The sequence below is a fragment of the Eurosta solidaginis genome, chromosome 3 (genome assembly GCF_040869045.1).
Source record: "Eurosta solidaginis isolate ZX-2024a chromosome 3, ASM4086904v1, whole genome shotgun sequence".
Lineage (NCBI taxonomy): Eukaryota > Metazoa > Arthropoda > Insecta > Diptera > Tephritidae > Eurosta > Eurosta solidaginis.
In genome coordinates, this window is record NC_090321.1 from 5,095,954 (window position 1) to 5,115,670 (window position 19,717).

Here is a 19,717-nt window from a genome sequence, read left to right on the forward strand (position 1 = left end):
CAATTGTTGTCCGTATTCATCGCTGTCTGAAAGAGAACTAATGTTCGGCCAAAAGTTCGTATGGTGTATGGCCAAAGCTGCGAACAAGATTGCGGAATGTTCGCGGAAATGTTTGTGTCGTGTATTTGGCGCTTTAGCGTTATGGTATGGCAAAATTAATCGATTACATTGATTTCCATAATGTAGGTTCGATTTGCCCTTTTTTCTTTGGTTATTGTTATATGGATATAAGTCACCATTAATTGGCCCTTAAAAGTTAGGGAAGGCACCATAATAAAGTAGTTTTGGAGCCCCTCAAAACATTTGGATAAAATCAAATGTTTTTTCACACTCGATAAACTGCTAACAAGGAAATTACAGTGCTCGTCTAACTAACAAAGTAAAAAGCAACCCCATCAGCTGATTTCAATATGAGGAGTACTGGGGAGTACAAGCAAAGCGTAAACACATTTCATAAGAGACTACATTGGCTAGTTTGTACTCCCATCGAGAAGGAACAAAAATGGTTTTATGTAAGGAATATCGCATCTGCATGCCCCTAACCGTGGAAGAGGTAAGTTTGCAGGATTTCTTTCATAGTTGTATAAAATATATATTAAAAGTTATCCAAATCTTCCCGACAACCGTTTCAGTATCGCATTGGACAGCTTTATATGATTGCGCGACACAGTTTGGAACAATCTGGGGAAGGTGAGGGTGTTGAAGTAGTGGAAAGTTATGAATGTGAGGATCCTGTGCACGGTAAAGGACAGTACACAGAGAAACGTATACATCTGTCGAGGTGAGGTGAGAAGATGAGGGCGTAGAAGTGTAACTATACAAAAAACACTTAACTAATTTATTCTTATATTTATTTATTAAATTGTATATATTTTCCCACTCATTTCATTGCAGCCGTTTACCATATTGTATACAAGCGATTTGTCCACGTGTATTTTATGTAACTGAAAAATCATGGAACTACTATCCGTTTACAATCACAGGTTGGTGCTAAGTATAAATATATTTAAAAATGTTCTTAATTAGATACCTAAATATATACTTTCATGTTATGTTAATTATTTTTAATTAAGAGCAATTATGGGTTTTCATAAAACAGTGAGTAGTTTTAAAGAAAAATGCTTAAAAGTTCAATATCTCAACAAAGATTAGTAGTGAATCAAAAACCATGACTATTTTTACATTAAGGCCAGAGAGCAAATCAGAGTTAAAACCTAAAAATTGTTCTGAAAGTGTACCCTGAATCTCCCAAGAAAGTTTAACGCACAAAATCAAATCGTTGCACCATAGTCTCACCTAAACATAGTAATCAAACGTCATAAATTTGCATCAATATATCACTCTCATGTACTCCTTGGCGGATGGTTTTGGGAACTTTGTAAAAAAGGCTCTTTTGACATTTGCATACTCGGAAAAGTTTTAAAAGTTTTTTTCAATATAGTTTCTGGAACCATTCATTTTTCTTTGTTATTAAAAAATGCAGTGCGAGGAGGATAACTCTCTTTCACTCTCTCATATAAAAAATAAAAAAAATAAATGTAAGGCGCAATAACCTCCGAAGAGATCTAAGGCCGAGCTTCTCTTCCAATTTGCGTCGTGCTCCTCTTGATTTTCCCTACAAATTGGCCGGACGGGACCTACATGTTTTATGCCGACTCCGAACGGCATCTGCAAGGCAGATGAGTTTTCACTGAGAGATTTTCATGGCAGAAATACACCCGGAGCGCTTGCCAAACACTGCCGAGGGGCGACCCCGCTTAGAAAAATTTTCTTATAATTGAAAAACATTATTTCTAAAATTTTGATGTTGCTTTGCCCGGGAGTTGAACCCAGGGCATACGGTGTGATAGGCGGAGCACGCTACCATCACACCACGGTGGTGTATGCTCTCCTAAAATAAATTTCCTTAAAATTTTTTACTGTGCTCTGCTCAGCATTTCAATAGCGTCTATTAGTAGTCGCATTCACAAATAGAATATTTCACCTTTTGCGTTACTTCCAGCAAACTATTTTTAGATCAATTCATACTTCCCACCCACTCACCCACTTCCGCACGCAAGCATTAACATTATTCTGTCCAAACCACACAGCATAATTTAGCTAAGATATTTTAATGTTGTTGGGATTGTGATCAAATTTCGATTGCATGCAAATAAGAGGACGCGTTTGCTCGAAACTACTTCTGTTTATAATTGAGATTATTAAATTATAAATTTTATATGGTCTTTATATGATAAAATTTAAGTATATAGTAGATAAGAATCAATACATGTACACTTGCAGCTTTATACAAATTTCGTCAACTTGTATAGCGTTATAATTGCCCCAGTTCGCAGTCATTAATGACTGTACTGGAGCGGCGGACTGTAGTGTCAGCGGCAAAAGTACCACATTGTCCACCATATGCGTGTGACCTATGCATTGGTGTGTTGATTATCTCGACAATCCACTCAGCCATTGGCAGGTTAACTACCCTTATGACATTTGTTAAGGCAGTGAAAAGGCGAGCTAATAATTTCTATGTATGGTATATTACTTAAGTTCTTCCGTCTCTTCGTTTCCGTCCTTATCTCTCCCTATCATACTTGTAAACATTCATTTCTGTTGTCTTCATTGTTACACATCGCAGAGCATTATTTATATCTCATAGATAGTGATGGTCCTAGACTATAGGTTGTCTAGTTCCAAAGACTGCTTACATACACTGTTGCACGTATTCAGCAAACGTACTAAAAGGCTCAAAGTCATCCATCTCAATGCGCAAAGCCTATATAAAACTGGATGAATTGAGATTCATATCTGAAGGTTCTGATAGAGATGTTATATGTATTTCCGAAACCTGGTTTTCTTCATGTCACAAAAATGATTTGGTGCAACTAAATGGATATCAACTTTTCAGGGCTGATAGACGTGGTCATGGTGGTGGTGTTGCTATATATGTTAAAAGTAGTTTATCCTGTAAACTTTGCTGTAGTGCTAGTCCAAGTGATTCTGTCGAATATGTGTTCGTAGACGTGTTCTCTGTAAATAATGAAAGGCTTCTTATCGGCTGTGCATGCAGACCTAATCGTGGAGTTGAGTTCTCTGGCTTTATTAAATTTCTCGAGCCTCTACTTATAAGTTATGATAATATAATCATCGGTGGGGATTTCAACTCCAATTTTCTCGTCGACTCAACTCTAAAGCTAAGTATGGAGTGTCTTGGACTTTTTCCCACCAATTTAACTTCACTTACACACTTTAATGACTCAAATTCCTCTTTGTTGGATTTATTTTTTGTGAATGATCCCCTGAAATTGCTTTACTACGATCAATTGTCTGCATCTTGCTTTTCAAAACACGATCTAATATTTTATAGTTACAACTTTCAAACGTCACACAGCCAATGTTCCTTTACGTATCGTGATTTTAGAAACATAGATTACAGTTCCCTTAATGCAGCGGTGGAGTCGGTCGAATGGAGCTTGATTCGTACGCTTACATCGGTCGATGATCAGGCATCATTCCTACAGGACCATATTATTAGGCTTTTCGACAACCATGTGCCAGTGAAACTCAAAGCTGCTACACACAATAATACCCCTTGGTTTAGTGCCAATCTAAAACACTTAATTCACCAGCGTATCCTTGCTTACTCACGATGGAAAAGATACAAAACCCTGGAGGCTCACAACTGCTTCAAAGCAGCTAGGATCGCAGCAAACAAAGCCATTAGGACAGCTAAGCAGAGATTTTATAATAACAAGTTTAGTGCTGCTTTGAGTTCGAAGGAAACCTGGAAGTCGATTAAAGATATTGGTATAGGAAAATCCAAATGTTATATTTCTGTCCTCCCTGATGTAGACATTAACGAGATAAATATAAATTTTGTAAATCTGCCAATCTCAACTGACAATATATGTGCTGTAGACTGGGTTGGTCCCCATACAAAAAAAGTTGCTAATGTCCGCTCCCAAATTTGAAGATTATGTTGAGAGGGTTTCGTAAAAATTTTTTTTAACTTTTTTGATCCTTCGAAATACAGCCGAAAATGTTTTTTCGTTGTAACTTGGTTATTTGACATCCAATTTTTAAAATTGATATGTCATTATTTTGGCCTTGAGAAGCTTCACATTTCCGTTTAATGTTCTTTTAAGCTATGAAGTCGTTTTCACATGATTAGGTCAGCTAACAAAATTTTACCACCAAAAATTAATTTAAAATCGGACGCCAAATAACCAAGTTACAACGAAAAGACATATTCGGCTGTATTTCGATCAAAAAAAATTTAAAAAAAATTGTCCGAAACCCTCTCAACATAATCTTCAAATTTAGGGGCGGACATTAGCAACTTTTTTTTCGACCCAGTCTAATGTACTGACAATTATTGTATTCGCGCTAATGTTGATTTTGGTCCTCTTGAGTTTGCTAGTGTATATTCGAGAACAAGTTGACAAAAATTTTACTGCTTTCCTAACTCTTCTCGACCATTCAAAAGCGTTTGACTTGGTCGACCACACCGTTCTCTGCAAGAAGCTGGACAACCTATTTAATTTCTCCAACTGTGCAACAGCCCTCATCAGATCGTATTTGGCCGACCGAACTCAGGCAGTAAGTGTTGGTAGCAGAAAGTCTGACTTCGTCAGTGTTTTAAAAGGCGTCCCACAAGGCTCAATCCTTGGTCCCCTGCTATTTGTTTTGTACATAAACGATTTGCCTGGTGTTCTCAAGTATTGTAATATTCACATTTATGCTGACGACGTACAATTGTATATGTGCTGTCCTAGTGATCGTACCAGTTCGTGTATTAATAACTTAAATTACGATTTGTGTCAAATTGGTACGTGGGCTTCTATGAACGGCTTATGTCTTAACCCTAAGAAGTCGAAATGTATAGTGATTCATAGAAGATCACTAGATAAAAGTGGAATGGAAAATTTAATTTTAGGCAACACTATTATAGAATACGTTGACACGGCAAAAAATCTAGGTGTAGTTTTTAACAAAACCTTGACATGGAAAGATCACATCTTCCGCACAGTGGGAAAAGTGTATGGAATGCTTCGTACACTCTGGCTTACACAATATTTTACTCCGTTACATATTCGTCTACTAATAGCAAAAGCGTACTTAATACCTACGCTCCTTTATGGTTGTGAGATTTACTCTAATTGTGACTATGTATGTAATAGGAAACTTAATGTTGTTTATAACAACATTGCTAGATACGTCTTGACCACGTCTCTCATCATGCTTACAAGTTGCTAAACATTTTTTTCGATAACCTTATTATACTTAAAACGCTAACTAAGCTACATAAATTAATATATATGAAGGAACCTGACTATCTGTATCGCAGGCTAAATTTTCTCCAGTCGTCTAGATCTGTTCTTACCCACTTCAGACATCGTATGCTAATATCTGATCGCCAGTTCTTCATTACTTCCATACGTCTTTGGAACTCGCTCCCATCTAGACTTAGGCTTATAAGCAATGCTCTGCTCTTCAATAAAGAATTAACAAGTTTCTATAATAACCTAGACAGCACTATAAAATAATTTTTGCCAAATTGTTGTGATGGGATGAATTGCCTAATAAATACAAATACAAATAGCTAGTCTTCTGGCTATCAGTATAATATATATATATATATATATTTTATTGTTTATGTTGGTTTGTATGATTGTGCTAGTAGTGGTGTTTTAAAAGCTTATCATATTCTTTGTTAGTTATATGTAATACAAAATTTGTAATTGTTAAGTGCTTCAGTCAATAAAATTATATCAAGTTAGTGCTTCATAAATAGTTGTTGATATCCTAATGCACAAAATATTAGATTGCTAAAAATCTATGTAATGGGGAAAGTAATTTATAGTTGTTTCTTTTTTTGATAAATTTGTTTTCATCTGCGAATTTCAATACACATCCTTTCGAGTATATGAAATGCATCTGAGGAAAATTGGAAAATATATTTTGAGACTCACCTTGAAAAAAGCTTTACTAAAGAAACCATAACACAGTTTCTCTCTCACATTTTTACAAAAGTCTCCAAACTCTACAAAAAGCTAAAACTGTGTTAGAAATCTGTATATGCATACATTTTTACATAGACCCAATTTTCTAATATTTATGTAAATATGTTTCTTTGCATAAGATTTTCTTTTTATATTATTTGGTTTAATATTGTGCGGATTTCTACATATTTCTTGTTCTTCTACTTTTTTTAATGTATTTTATTTATGAATTTTTGTGAAATATATCAAATAAGTACTAGCTATTTGATATATTTCACAAGCTAGAATTTTAATTTGTTGTTTATAATTTTTATTATTTGCTCTATTTTTATTCAAATTCATTCGTAAATTTTCTTAACATAACGCATTTTTTGGCTGTTTTAAGCCATTTGTTCAAATCTCACAAAACTCGCCGCTTAAAACAGATATTAAATAAAAAAAAAATGTCTTAGTTGTTTAACTGTAACTGTAAGTCTCCATACTCTACTATAGTATTGATTCCCCAGGAAATCTTTTTCTCAATTTCTTAAACTTTTTCATGCTCTTCATTTTGTCGGTTTCTGTTGCGCCAAACCATAGAATATACCGTAAGTAACCAATTTGCATTCATATATATATTCATTATATATTTCCAAAATGTAATATGATCTGTTTTATATTTTTAGTGTTCCTTTGTGCCGAAATTGAGTATATCGATCAAAACCAAATACGAAAACAATAATGGATGCTCAGATAATGTAAGGTTTTAGCAACAAAGCGTGTACAGAAGACAAAATGGTTTTTAGCATTAAAACAAAATACGTTTTTGATTATATCCTACAGTGTCTTGGTCTCAGTGAAGACGAGTTACAGACACGTTTGCTGGAGGAAGTTGATATTGCATTTGATGAACTGTCCAATCCAAATCACTATAAAAAGGAGGAAGATCCAAAATTCTTTAAATCAGAGAAAACAGGTGAATATTGTAAATGCATATTTTCTTTTTGCATTAACAATCCATATATAACTTATCTCAACGCAGGCCGCGGTCCGCTCATCGAGGGTTGGCGTATCACTGATAAACCTATTATGTGTTCTTATAAACTGGTAAACGCTTCCTTTGAAGTTTGGGGTTTACAAACGAAAGTTGAAGATTTTATACAACGCAGCATACGTGATGTGCTTTTACTTGGACATAGACAAGCTTTTACTTGGATTGACGAATGGTTTGGAATGACATTGGAAGATGTGCGTGCATTTGAAAGACAAAAACAAGCTGAAACAAATGAAAAATTAAAGGGAGCTGGCGATTACTAAAAATATTTTGATAGAAGAGTGGGCTAAATAAGCACTGCTCTGTCAAAAGCCTCAAATTACAGATTTTAGCACTTCGGATAAAGAGAGTAATGTGAAAGCTACAAAATTGCGATAATTATGTATATGAAATGATCAAATGCTAATGCTAGTCCTTTTAATTAAATAATTTTGAGTAGGTATCTAAGAGTTTAATGGAAATTCTTAAATTTTTCGTAAGGCAGCATGTAAAAGCATATTACAGCTACTCAGGAATATTGCAAAACATACACTTTTGCACTACAAATTGATAACTTCCATTTATGTGAAAAATAGAAAACAATTTGCCTTATGTAAAGAATGTAATTTCCTCACCACAGAGGAAGGCTAAAGTAATACTCACCTGCACAAATGTTTGCATTTAAATAATATTTATTTTTTGCCTTCTGCTACTTTATTTTTCGAAAGTGGGTATATGTTGAACGATTTAATTAATATCGTGAAAATGCTTAGAACAAAATGCTCCGCAGTGAGGTTACTGAAAGACTTGGCATAGCATCGCAAACGCTCTACAAAACATTGCATACTTTTCGGCTTAAGTTATTTTTTTTAGATGTGCTTGGTGACCGAATTTTAACAGTTTTAGAATTCGACATCAAATCTTATAATCAACAATTGTAGCATCGTTTGTTTTATTCTAAACAGATGCATGTCAAAAAATTCATATTTTGAAATCTTATGTTAAACCAAAATAGCCGTCTAGTGTATAATGATATTGCCAAAATTTGAATCTCGTTTTTATGAGAAAACTGTACGAAAAAATAAAATTTCATTTGCGTTTTCTCAAAAAATAAAATTTTGGATTACTTCTGTTTACAATAAAATGAGCAATGTGTTTAAGCGTTATGCAATAAAATCATTATCGTACACACGTTACTGTAACAATGTTCCTGTACAAATCAAGGCGAATTCAGTACGGGGGTACCCATCGATTCACTGCTCCTTTTTGATAGTTTCCAAGCAACGCCGCGATGCAACAAGATATCAGTTAATCTAAATCACTACAGTTTTTTTTTACTTGACATTCTTTTGCAAGGCGCATTGGGTTGAGTTCGCTTTGATATTTATTATCTTGAAAAACACATTACAACTAAATTCAGAAAAATGATAAAATGGTTTAAGGCTTTACGAATTGTAAATTTGTATAAAAGTTTCATTAAGGTCCGTTCATGTCTGATTTAAATTTCATTTGCTCTATAAACGCACAGATAAACCTTACCTTAAAGTTTACTTGGGGAACGTTCCTTAATAAAGCAATTTACACCTTTTTTTTATTTTTATGAATTTGGATGTTGTGTATAGTTTTTAAAATAATTATATAGACAAAAATACAAAGACATGTTGAAATAAAATTTAAAAGATAAATCACTTTTAATTCAAGACTTCTTACCTTTAACACAGATTATGGGCATATTAGCAGTGGAGTGGGAATTAATAAAGTATCTGAGCTTTAACCATTCACAAACTCTACCCGAGCTTTGATGCTAAAGTTGGACTACCGTGGGAAAGGTTATATCAGCCACATTTGCACACACAAAACAGGGTTGCACCCCAACGAGTTGAGTCTTTGCCTTCTCCCCTTAGGATATTCCATCAGCAATACCGAGTTAGCTCTTTCGTCCAAACTTAATAACATTTCTTTGGGGAGCTGTTTTTTTTGCATGATCCGTTAAACCTCAGCTCTCCAGTTTGTATGGTTATGCATTTTCGACTGACTCACTCATCGCAAATCGATTATTAATTATGTAAATACTACATTTCTGTCTTGAAAGAAATACTCCGCGCAAATGAATACTCAATTTACTTACACCCATCAAGGTGTTAATGATATTTTGGTATACACTGCGAAAAATGTTTGTAAACACTTATACTTGGCCTGAGAAATGTAGAGTAGCCCCTACTTCTAGCTTTTAACGATAGGCTTTAACAATGATATTAATTATGGTCAAGACCTTGTGAATGACGGGAACCGCTGTGTGGAATTCACTATGTGGTAAAAGCTTTATATTCCACAGGAAGATGCTGAACTAATTTTCTCAGCAGTCTATAAACCTTGCTTTAGCTTGTGCATACAAGGTGCTAGTATAGGCCGCCGGTTCACAATGAGCTTATTCGTTCAGGCAATTCGCGAACTACAAATTTGTCATTTTAAAGACTTTATTTTCAAACCTATGCTTTAGAATCATAGGCGTTGGTTAAAAATGAGCTCTACAAATCTGCAGGGATTTAAGGAGTTGTGCAACGTAACCCTTTGAAGGAGGTTCCAGTGCAATTTATAGCTTTTCGTACCCAATAAGCGAGGCTCCAAGTTGCTCAAGGAAGAAGGAGGTTTGATGACCTATTATTATTATTATTAATCCCTTCCCGAGATGGTCGGGCTAAAATCTTAATGGTACTATTTTCCAATACCTACCGGACCTTTATCCGAAAAAGAACCATACACATCATTGAAGCATTCCAAAAACTTCGTGAAGACTCCTTAACGCTACAAGAAGAAGAAACATATCTTCTAATTATAGAAATATTGTAGTAATTGTTTTTTTCCAGGTATGGCTATGCAGAAGGAAAGCAGTTTTTTTCGTCCAGATTAAAGAATTACAACAACATAAACTAAAAACCAATCGATAATTTCAATTCAAAATATTCCAGGGCAGGCCTTTTTCCCACTAAATCAAGCGATGCTCATAATTTTTTACCCCAGCGTGTTAGGGGGCTTAGAATATACCCGCGGGAAGTATACCTGTCGTAAGAGGCGACTAAAATACCAAATTGATTCAAAGGGTTGTGTAACGCAACCCCCCTCAAGGGGTTGCCAGCGCAATATATAGCTTCTTCAACCCAATTGTCCACCTCACCTACCCGTAGCGAATCCTGTTTCATTAACAGCGGAGGCTCTGGCGACCCCGAACTCCTGATGGATCTAGGGGCTGGGAGGGTGGAATGGCCTAAAAGGTTTCATGTGGTCATACCAAATCGTTTCCGAGATTGGTGCTTGTAACTGGAACGTACGGGATCTGCATCCGGCAAAGCACCATCAAGATCCAAGGCCTTCGGGGAGTGTCCTTATCGCTACAACAACAACATGCTCACAATTTACTCACATTAAACTTCTGCTGCAAGAAACACAAAAAATAAATAATAATAAATTTAAGGCGCGATAACCTCCGAAGAGATTTTAGGCCGAAATTCTCTTCCAATTTGCGTCGTGCTCCTAAAAATTGACGGGACGGGGCCTACTTGTTTTATGCCGACTCCGAACGGCATTTGCAAGGCAGATGAGTTTTCACTGAAAAGCTTTTCTTGCCAAACACTTGCGAGGGGCGACCCCGCTTAGAAAATTTTTTTTCTAATTGAAGAAACTTGTTTCTAGAATTTTGATGTTACTTTGTCCGGGGCGTGACCCCAGGATCATCGGTGTGGTAGGTGGAGCACGCTACCATCACACCACGGCGGCCACTATGCACGAAACACCCTACAACTAATATCGTCAACGAGTCTACCACTGCCATGATCAACGCTCTAGATTATATCGTCGCGTCTATTACTTCGGCAGCTGAGAAATGGCGCGCGGCTGCTACCTGCAACGATATCAATACCGCTAAAATTAGTTCACAGCGCGCGATGGCGAAGCTATGTTATGATAAAAACCAACAAGCAAGCCTGTGTCAAAAACTTTCTGCGACACTAGCGGCAGCGTATCAATAGAAACGATGCTATATGAAAGTCCGCGCAGCGAATACAGATGCTAACGCTCTTGTTTCATTCCGAGATGGGCGCGCGTAGATATTGATTTATAATTTCGTCAACCGTTTGCTTCCAATTAGCAGTCATCTTTCAGCGCTCGCACAATTGAAGCGCGCAGCAGCACCGAAAACAATATCAAACGCGACCCCTACGGCAACGTTCGGATAAAAAACGATGCGCTTTGATAAAAAAGCTTAGCGTTCTAGCGCTCATACTGACACAGATGTTACCGCTCCTATTGAAGATGGAACAGTGCGCGCACTAGTTGTGCCATAACTTTGCGCCGCACCTGTGTATCTAGCATTTGCATTCATCTTTCAGCGCATGTAAGACGCACGTCGGTTAAAAAAAATTAGTTTGAATAGATGTGCGGATGGATTTAAAAATTTTGCACACTCGCATAAATTTTGTTTTAATATTTAAAAAAAAAAAATATAACTAAAGTCAATATAAGCCGCTGAAGTTATTTGTGGAAATAAAATAGTGAAACAATTGCCAGATATACACGACGCGCGCAATCTTACCTTGAATACAGCTGACAGTGTAGATCTCTTGTGCGCTGAAATATCCACAATAAAAATGCTACAAATGGATTCCGGGCATTTAAAGCGGTCCTCCAATTCTTTTCGGCCATCAGTGCTGCTGTTGGTGACGTTGCTGGCATTATTTAGCGGATCAATACGGTTTGTGTGCCAATTTTTCTGCACAATTTATATAAAAACAAGTAAAGGTGTCTAAGCTCGGGTGTAACCGAACATTATATACTCAGGGTGAGCTTCAATAGTACATTTCATTTCAGATAAATTACTTTTCTACATAACGCGTGGCACCGCCCGTTTAAAAGAAAAATGTGTACCCAATTTTGTTACGATATGTAAATTTTTCTTCGGGTAATGGCTGCCGAAACATAAAAAATTGCATAGTCATAAAAGAGCGGTGCCACGCCCATTTTTTTAAATTTGAAGTTTTTCCTATTTATTGTTATAAATCCACTTGGAAAATGAAATACCATTGATATAAAGCTCTTTTTTGCAAAGATATAGCTTATTATTTTCGTCCACGACCCTTTAAAAAATCGAATAATATTTGTAAAATTGATTTTATCACAAGTGGTCGGTGCCATGCCCATTTTAAAGTATTTTTTTTTTTTAATTTTTATCAAGTCTCAATATCAGTCCACACGTCAAATTTCAACATTATAGGTGTATTATTTACTAAATAATCAGGTTTTTTGTGTGTTTCCATAATGTTATATATATAAAAAGTGGGCGTGGTTATCATCCGATTTCGCCCATTTTCAATACCAATCTATTCTGGGTCCAGATAAGCTCGTGTACCAAATTTGATGAAGATATCTCAATATTTACTCAAGTTGTCGTGTTAACGGACAGACGGATGGACGGGCATGGCTCAATCAAATTTTTTTTCGATACTTATGATTTTGATATATGGAAGTATAAATATTTGTATCTACTTTCGCTCAAAATGTTCACAGCAAAAAAGTGTCTTCATATGTCTTTATTTTGGTTCTTTCGTTAAAATATAGTTAGTGTCGTAAACCTGACCCTGACTTAGAACCTAAGGTAGGGCGGTTAAAGTGATTGCGTTACATTTATGTCAAGTGATTGAGACCAATAGTGAGAAACCGCATCACTTTATTCCCTGTGTGGATCCAGTGCAAAAGTCAAATTGAGCTACTTCTGTAAATTTTCTCAAGTCGACCTAATAATCTAGCAAAGCTGCTAGCAAACTCTAAGATGCTCGATCATCTCCATACATTTCTAATCAACGCTGCTGCGAGTTTGGCCAGTGCCTGACAAAGTACCGAATTCCTCATTCTTGCCGATTAGACAAGCTGATCAAGGAAGAGCAAACCTTCCTCCACCCATTCTATCAAATTTAATGGAGATATTTTCCGCCATTTGCTGCGAAATTAGAGTGGCGATAGAAACCACTTCTAAACAGCGAAGACTAATGGCATCTATTCGCTGTACAATGTTCATATCCGACCTCAAGCTACTGCATATTTATTATATTGTGACGAATATTGACATCACTAAGTGATACTAGCAACCCTAATCCGATACTAAGCAACCAACTCGTACGTACGTAATCAAATCAATCATCATGTACACATGTACATACAAGGCAACAGAGAGATACTCACCATCAGCCGAAGTAGTACTCACATATACAGTCGCATATGGCTACAAACTACAAATATACATGTAAATGCTGGTAACCAAGCATGAAGTTCACGAAATTGCTAGATCTTAGGCAAAATAGGTGAACGAGGAAACCGAGAGTTATTATAGTTAGAATTAGTTATGAAGTAAGAGTAATTGTGAAGTACTCTCAAAGTAGTCTAATAAAGTCCATTTTGCATTATTGAATATTGGAGTTATTTATTCAACAGTTTAACGATTCTAACGTTAGTAGAATGTTTGGAATAACCGGAATTTCCCCAAAAGTTCGTTACAATATTTATTTAAGCTTATTTGTATAAGTCAGATTTTGTCTTTTAAATAGTATATGTATATATCAATCAGATCTTACAACTACAAGTTACATATCAAAAACGAATTTTCGAAAATAAAAATCAATTGAGGAAGGCTAATACTGCTAGTTTGAAACACCTTGCCTTTCGGATTGCTTTCGTCTTTGAAGTGTTACGATACTGCGTGCGAAGGTGAGGTGCTGCCGTAAGCGTCGGATGGTGGCAGCATCGTAACAATGGCGCCCAACGTGGTTAGTGAGTTCCAAAGACGGATTGTACTGACAAAGTACATTCTGTAGATGTCACCTATTTAAAGTTCTGGATCAATAGACTCAGAATCCGAGTAAACTGACACAAAGTTATACTATTAAATAAATAAGACGGATATTGAAAATGTAGTTGTTTGTGTAAGAAATATGAATTTCTCATTTTTAAAAAATAACAAACGCCGTTTCCGAGAATTTGAGTGGCGTACGAAGATACATATATTGGTAAAATTTCCTCTAAGAAAAAAACGAACCGTGCAGTATAATTTACGACTATCCATATTTCATATACTACGTTCGACATTGGCATTGCCTTATCTTTTGTAGCATTAAGAGATAATTTATTTAAAAGATGCTTCTTAAATCATATTCCCAAGCCCGATCGGGCGAGACATTTTAATTTGTGTATCGTCAGCCTAAAGATGAATATACGCATTATCGAAACAAGTGACTATATCGTTAATAAAGAGAGTATACAATATTGAGCCTGGGATAAATGCTTGTGGAACACCAGATATGATGGACTTCAAATCTGATAATTTATCATCACATTGAACTGCTATCATAAAAAATCATTCAGGGAATTGAAACTTCAAACACGGAAATGCCCTGATTATTTTTTTGATGACAGCGTATACTTTGCCTTTCTTCCGAACACGGCTAGGCCCAATTCTTTACGTCTTCTTCTAAGCCAGCGAAAGTAGAGCTAACGCTTCAAAGTACTCAGCCTATATGATACATATGTCGGTGCAGTATCTGATTTAGTTCATAATATGTAGAACATACTGTATGTTCACTTCTACTTTGCTAAAACTACTTTGTCCATTCAATAAAGCTTGCATGTAACTATGATCGCAGTAGTTTTTGCTTTAAATTAATGGCGTCTTTGATTGAAGTTTCTGCTTCAATGTTCCAATTGTACTATGAGAGAGAGTAAGTATTTCATTACTCTTGATGTACCTATTTTTCACTATACAATATTTTCTGCTGAGAGCGAAGTAAGAGCTAAAGGGCTCTACCCTGGTCCTGAACGCTTTGATATGGCTGAATAGAGTTGTCACTCAAGTGTAAGAAACAAAATAGTCACCCAGCGGTGTAAAACTTACTCTGTACTAAAGCACACATCAACATCTTCAATTTGATACCCATAAAGTGAAAACACATTCTAGGTGTATCCGGGTCCATGTTTTAGCCTTTATCTCGAGACCGTAGTCACCCAGCGGTGTAAAACTTACTCTGTACTAAAGCACACATCAACATCTTCAATTTGATACCCATAAAGTGAAAACACATTCTAGGTGTATCCGGGTCCATGTTTTAGCCTATATCTCGAGACCCTAGTCACCCAGCGGTGTAAAACTTACTCTGTAGTAAAGCACACATCAACAGCTTCAATTTGATACCCATGAAGTAAAAACACATTCTAGGTGTATCCGGGTCCATGTTTTAGCCTATATCTCGAGACCTTAGTCACCCAGCGGTGTAAAACTTACTCTGTACTAAAGCACTCATCAACAGCTTCAATTTGATACCTATGAAGTAAAAGCACATTCTAGGCCTATCCGGGTCCATGTTTTAGCCTATATCTCGATACCCTAGTCACCCAAGGGTGTAAAACTTACTCTGCACTAAAGCACACATCAACAGCTTCAATTTGATACCTATGAAGTAAAAACACATTCTAGGCGTATCCGGGTCCATGTTTTAGCCTATATCTCGAGACCCTAGTCACCCAAGGGTGTAAAACTTACTCTGTACTGAAGCACTCATCAACAGCTTCAATTTGATACCCATAATGTAAAAACACCATTTAGGCGTTCACGGTCCCACGTTTTGGCCTATATCTCGAGACCCTAGTCACTCAGGAGTATTAAAATTACCCTCTACTAAAGCACTCATCAACAGCCTTCATTTGTTATCCATATTCTATAAACACATTCTAGGGGTTCCCGGGTCCACGTTTTGGCCTACATTTCGAGACCCTAGTCACCCAGGGGTATGAAAATTACCCTCTACTAAAGCACTCATCAACAGCTTTCATTTGATATCCATATTCTATAAACACATTCTAGGGGTACCCGGGTCCACGTTTTGACCTATATCTCGAGACCCTGTGCGTCGCTCCTGAATTTTCTGAAATCGGTTCTTGCGTTCTGGAGTTATAGCGTCAGGAAGGAAAACCCAATTATTTTTATATTATAGATAAACTTCTTAAAAATGTGTAGAAGGCAATTTTCTAATACCCGCCAATCAGGTACATTACAACCCCAGCGGGTTAGGGGATCAGAATATACCCGCGGTAGGTATGCCTGTCGTAAGAGGCGACTAAAATACCAGATTCAAAGGGCTGTGTAGCGCAACCTTTTAGGTTGCCAGCGCAATATATAGCTTCTCCGAACCCAATTGTCAACCTCACCTATCCGCGGCGAATCCTGTTTCACTAACAGACGAGGCTCTGTCGACCCCAAGCTCCTCATGGAACTTGGGGGTAGGGAGGGAGGGAATGGCCTGAAGGTTTAATGTGGCCACATAAATCGTTCCCGAGATGGTCGGGCTAGCACCTTAATGGTGCTGTGGTACCGGAGCGTACCGGATTTGTATCCGGCAAAGGACCATCACATCGATAACACTCCCCAAAGCCTTCGGGGAGCAACCTTATCGCTACAACAACAACAACAACAGGTACATTACAAATAAAAATTGAAATGACGTCTCTTCTTCTATCTATCCTCTCTGGCAGTGGCTTTGCACAATCTATTTTAGCCAAAAATCTTGATCTTTTAGAATATACATACAAAGTGTGAACTGAGAAAAATAATGAAACTGAAACAAAATCGAACAAATGATTCGTTATAACGGCGCACTTTGGGGTAAATTGAAAAAATGATTCTCAAAATCAAATTTTCTCTGCAACGATTAAATACTGTTTTCACACATAAACTTAATCGAATCACAAGTTTATTTAATGAAATAATTAATTTTCCCTTTTCATACAGGACCTTTTGCTTCATTAAGCGAACATCTGTCCGCAGCCCCAAACAAATATTTCATTTTTACAAAAAAGAGTTAAAATGGAAAGCAGCCGTTTCCTTCTTACCTATAAATACAATCAAAATAAAATGCATGCGGAACTATCCATAGATGTTGCACCTAACCAAATTTGTGCCTATTTTCGAAAAAGCCATATTATCTTTTGCAGCAAATGCAGCGAAAATTAAATTTTGAATTTTTTCGTAAATTATTGAAAATAATTTATTATTGATTTTTGGTTTTTGATAATTTATTTGTTACATTGACAATTGAATTCGAAGCACCAAGCAATGCCGACTTGATTTTTCACTCGTTTAGGCATTCAATAAAGCAATAATGAGATAATTAAGAATTTATATTTTGTATGGAAGATTGAGTTCGATTAGGGCCTTAATGTAGAAAACTTGACTAATTATTTCATTAAGCCTCTGTGTGAAATTGGCATAAGGCCAAAACAAAAAAGATTACAAGGCCAATTTTTTGCTGATATAAGAAGTCGGATTTTGATAGAAATTTAAAAAGTTATCATTGAAAAATATTCTTTAAACAAAATCATTTTGCGTTTTTTTACTGTTTACCGTTGGAAAAATGTAAAATGAAAAACTTGAAATTTTACCAATATCCGATTTTTCTCAGATCTTTAAAAAAAACTGGCCCTTTAAGTAATTTTCGAATAAGTCTAGCCGCAACCGTCACTTATAAATTTGATTTTGAAACAACTTTTTCCAATTTACCCCATAGTGCGGAGTAAGAATTAATAGACTGCTAGGCTGATATAAAGAAATTCGTGTTGATAATTTCTATTTCAGAACAAAAACACCTGGATCAGCAGAACTTTGTGCTGTGTGTGTATTAATTAAATTAAAATTATAAGACACCTTTGAAATTTTTATTTTGAGGCGTTGTTGCGATCATTGAGGCCCAGTTGCAGAATGGCAAGTTATTTTTCTTTTGGCTCAGAGTTAGTTTAAAAAATTTGTCAAGTACGTATGAGTTTAACCCTTCATGACAGTTTAACTCTGAGTTAATAAGATAACGTGTCGTTCTGCAAGTTGACCTTAAATTACTTACTATGGAAGTGAACCAATTAACCTACATTTCCAAAATATGTCACGCTTGATATTCGCTTCACGGGCCAAAAATTTTGTTTAAACAATGTTCCATCAAAGCTTTTGTCAGTTGACTTCTGCGAAAAAAGGCTTCGATTCTCATAAATTTAAGAAAATAGCTGCTAAATAATTATTTCAGTCACATGAAAAACATTCCACAAGCACCTCCTCCATTATTGCAAATGTAAAGTGAAAAAATATCTCATTACAAATTTGGAAACCGTGGTTTTAATGAAAGAAAATTATCAAAACAAAAAATTTTTAAAAGATAACGGGAATTGGATTATTAACAAAGTTTTTTGAAACGGAATAAGTATTCGAGCGAACAATTTATATGTTTTGTTTATCTAATTTAGGGCAATATATCTTTGAAAACTCGTTTGAGAGTTGAATGGAAGAATGTGTGCGAGTTGGAGTGCGAGTGTAAGTGGGAGAGGGAGTGGGAGTTAGTGTGGGAGTGACAGTGTAAGGGAGATAAATTGAATAAGGGATCGACAAAAATAAGTAGAAACTTGGAAGATAAAGCAAAACAGAATGGGATAGTGAGACAGAAGATGGAAAGGGTCACCTGCTGAATTAAGGCAACCCAATTTTCGGGCAGCACAAATTCTGCCGGGTACGCGAGTTTATAATAAATATTTATCATATCTCAGAAGAATTTTTTTTAAGTGTCTTATAATTTTGATAAGGACTGTACTTTGACGTTTTTACTTACTCGCGTGTATTTGTAATTAAATACTTACTTTTTTGTTTGTTTACTTTTTTTGTTTAGAAAAAAAACTGGTAAACAAAGGTAGCTAAATATTAAAGATACCGCTAGGTAAAAACTTCAATACTAAATAACTTGATTTCTTGGTGGTAAAATATTTCATTTTTCTTTCTCGAAAGGCTAGTCTTTAGTTGAGATTGGAACAATTTTTAGCACAAGGTGCAACTCAACTCAAAGTAGCTGATCTTAAACATGACTACAATTTGCCATTTTTGATGCCCTAGGCCAACATTTTCAGTACAAGTTTAAGCTGTTGTTAAAGTTTATAAAATTTCTGTGCTCACTACAGTTAAACATGTTTAAACTCTAGTTAACTTAAACTAGCACAGAAAACCCGGACCTGAAGAACTGAACCATTTATCGAACCGAAATTCTACACTAATTATTTATTCGAACTGAAAACCGAATTGTTTGTTTACCATTTGACACTATCAATCACGCCAAAATTGAGTACCTATGAGAAATTTTAAAAGAAATAGGGAAGAAAGAGACCTTGAGAACGGATTCAAGAGGTTGTGAAGCGTAACCTTTCCAAAGGATTGCTATTTAGCAGGCGAGGCTCTGGCGGCACCAACTTTGAATGGCCTAGAAGGTTCAACGTAGTCATATCAAACGGTATCCGAGATGGTCGGGTTTAGTACCTTTTCGCTGCTATTTTCCGGAACGTACCGGATAAATGTTTCGAATTTTTTATTTGAATATCCAGTTTTCCAGCCCAAACAATTTTAGTCTTACAAAATACAAGTTATATACACATAGGTCTCTCAATTCGCTTAGAGTTTTTACATCTTTATTTTATATGAATATGCGTATCTCTGACAAAAAGTGAAAAATGTTTCGAAATCTGTTTGAAATAAGCTAACTGTTTATAATGGTCCAATGAATAGGCGATTTTTTTGCACAATAACAAAATTAAACAGAGAATATTCGATCGGCGCTCGTAATATTGCATCTTGGTATCTTTTTTACCAGTGGAA

At 36.0% G+C, this 19,717-nt stretch overlaps 3 protein-coding genes across 4 annotated transcripts in view; 2 read left to right on the forward strand and 1 right to left on the reverse strand.

The window, feature by feature from the left end:
* The first annotated feature begins 89 nt into the window (after positions 1–89).
* On the forward strand, positions 90–8,693 carry rdgBbeta (cytoplasmic phosphatidylinositol transfer protein 1). Its single transcript, XM_067770525.1, has 7 exons — positions 90–553; positions 633–781; positions 895–983; positions 6,573–6,580; positions 6,659–6,730; positions 6,816–6,948; positions 7,015–8,693. The coding sequence occupies exons 1-7, from the start codon at positions 503–505 to the stop codon at positions 7,287–7,289; spliced, it is 777 nt and encodes a 258-aa protein (XP_067626626.1). The 5' UTR covers positions 90–502; the 3' UTR covers positions 7,290–8,693.
* The window catches only part of swi2 (Protein singed wings 2), a 39,982-nt gene continuing 21,033 nt past the window's right edge, over positions 769–19,717 (forward strand). Inside the window, exons 1-2 of one of the 2 annotated variants that reach the window (XM_067770524.1) lie at positions 769–781; positions 895–983. In XM_067770524.1, coding sequence (XP_067626625.1) covers positions 955–983 — 29 coding nt within the window. In that variant the 5' untranslated portion in view covers positions 769–781; positions 895–954. Of the gene's footprint in view, positions 782–894; positions 984–11,172; positions 11,753–19,717 lie in introns of those variants that run through there. The other variant, XM_067770523.1, reaches the window with a different exon arrangement.
* Positions 13,581–19,717, reverse strand: part of HPS4 (Hermansky-Pudlak syndrome 4 protein) — a 43,563-nt gene continuing 37,426 nt past the window's right edge. Inside the window, exon 9 of the transcript XR_010950465.1 lies at positions 13,581–13,930. The gene's annotated coding sequence lies outside the window, so the exon portion shown is untranslated. The remainder of the gene's footprint in view (positions 13,931–19,717) is intronic.

Coding starts and splice junctions, on each gene's coding strand:
- rdgBbeta (XM_067770525.1), top strand. CDS start 503: ATGGTTTTATGTAAGGAATATCGCATCTGCATGCCCCTAACCGTGGAA. Junction 782..894: donor AAACGTATACATCTGTCGAG/GTGAGGTGAGAA, acceptor ATTTCATTGCAG/CCGTTTACCATATTGTATAC. Junction 6,731..6,815: donor ATAATGGATGCTCAGATAAT/GTAAGGTTTTAG, acceptor TATATCCTACAG/TGTCTTGGTCTCAGTGAAGA.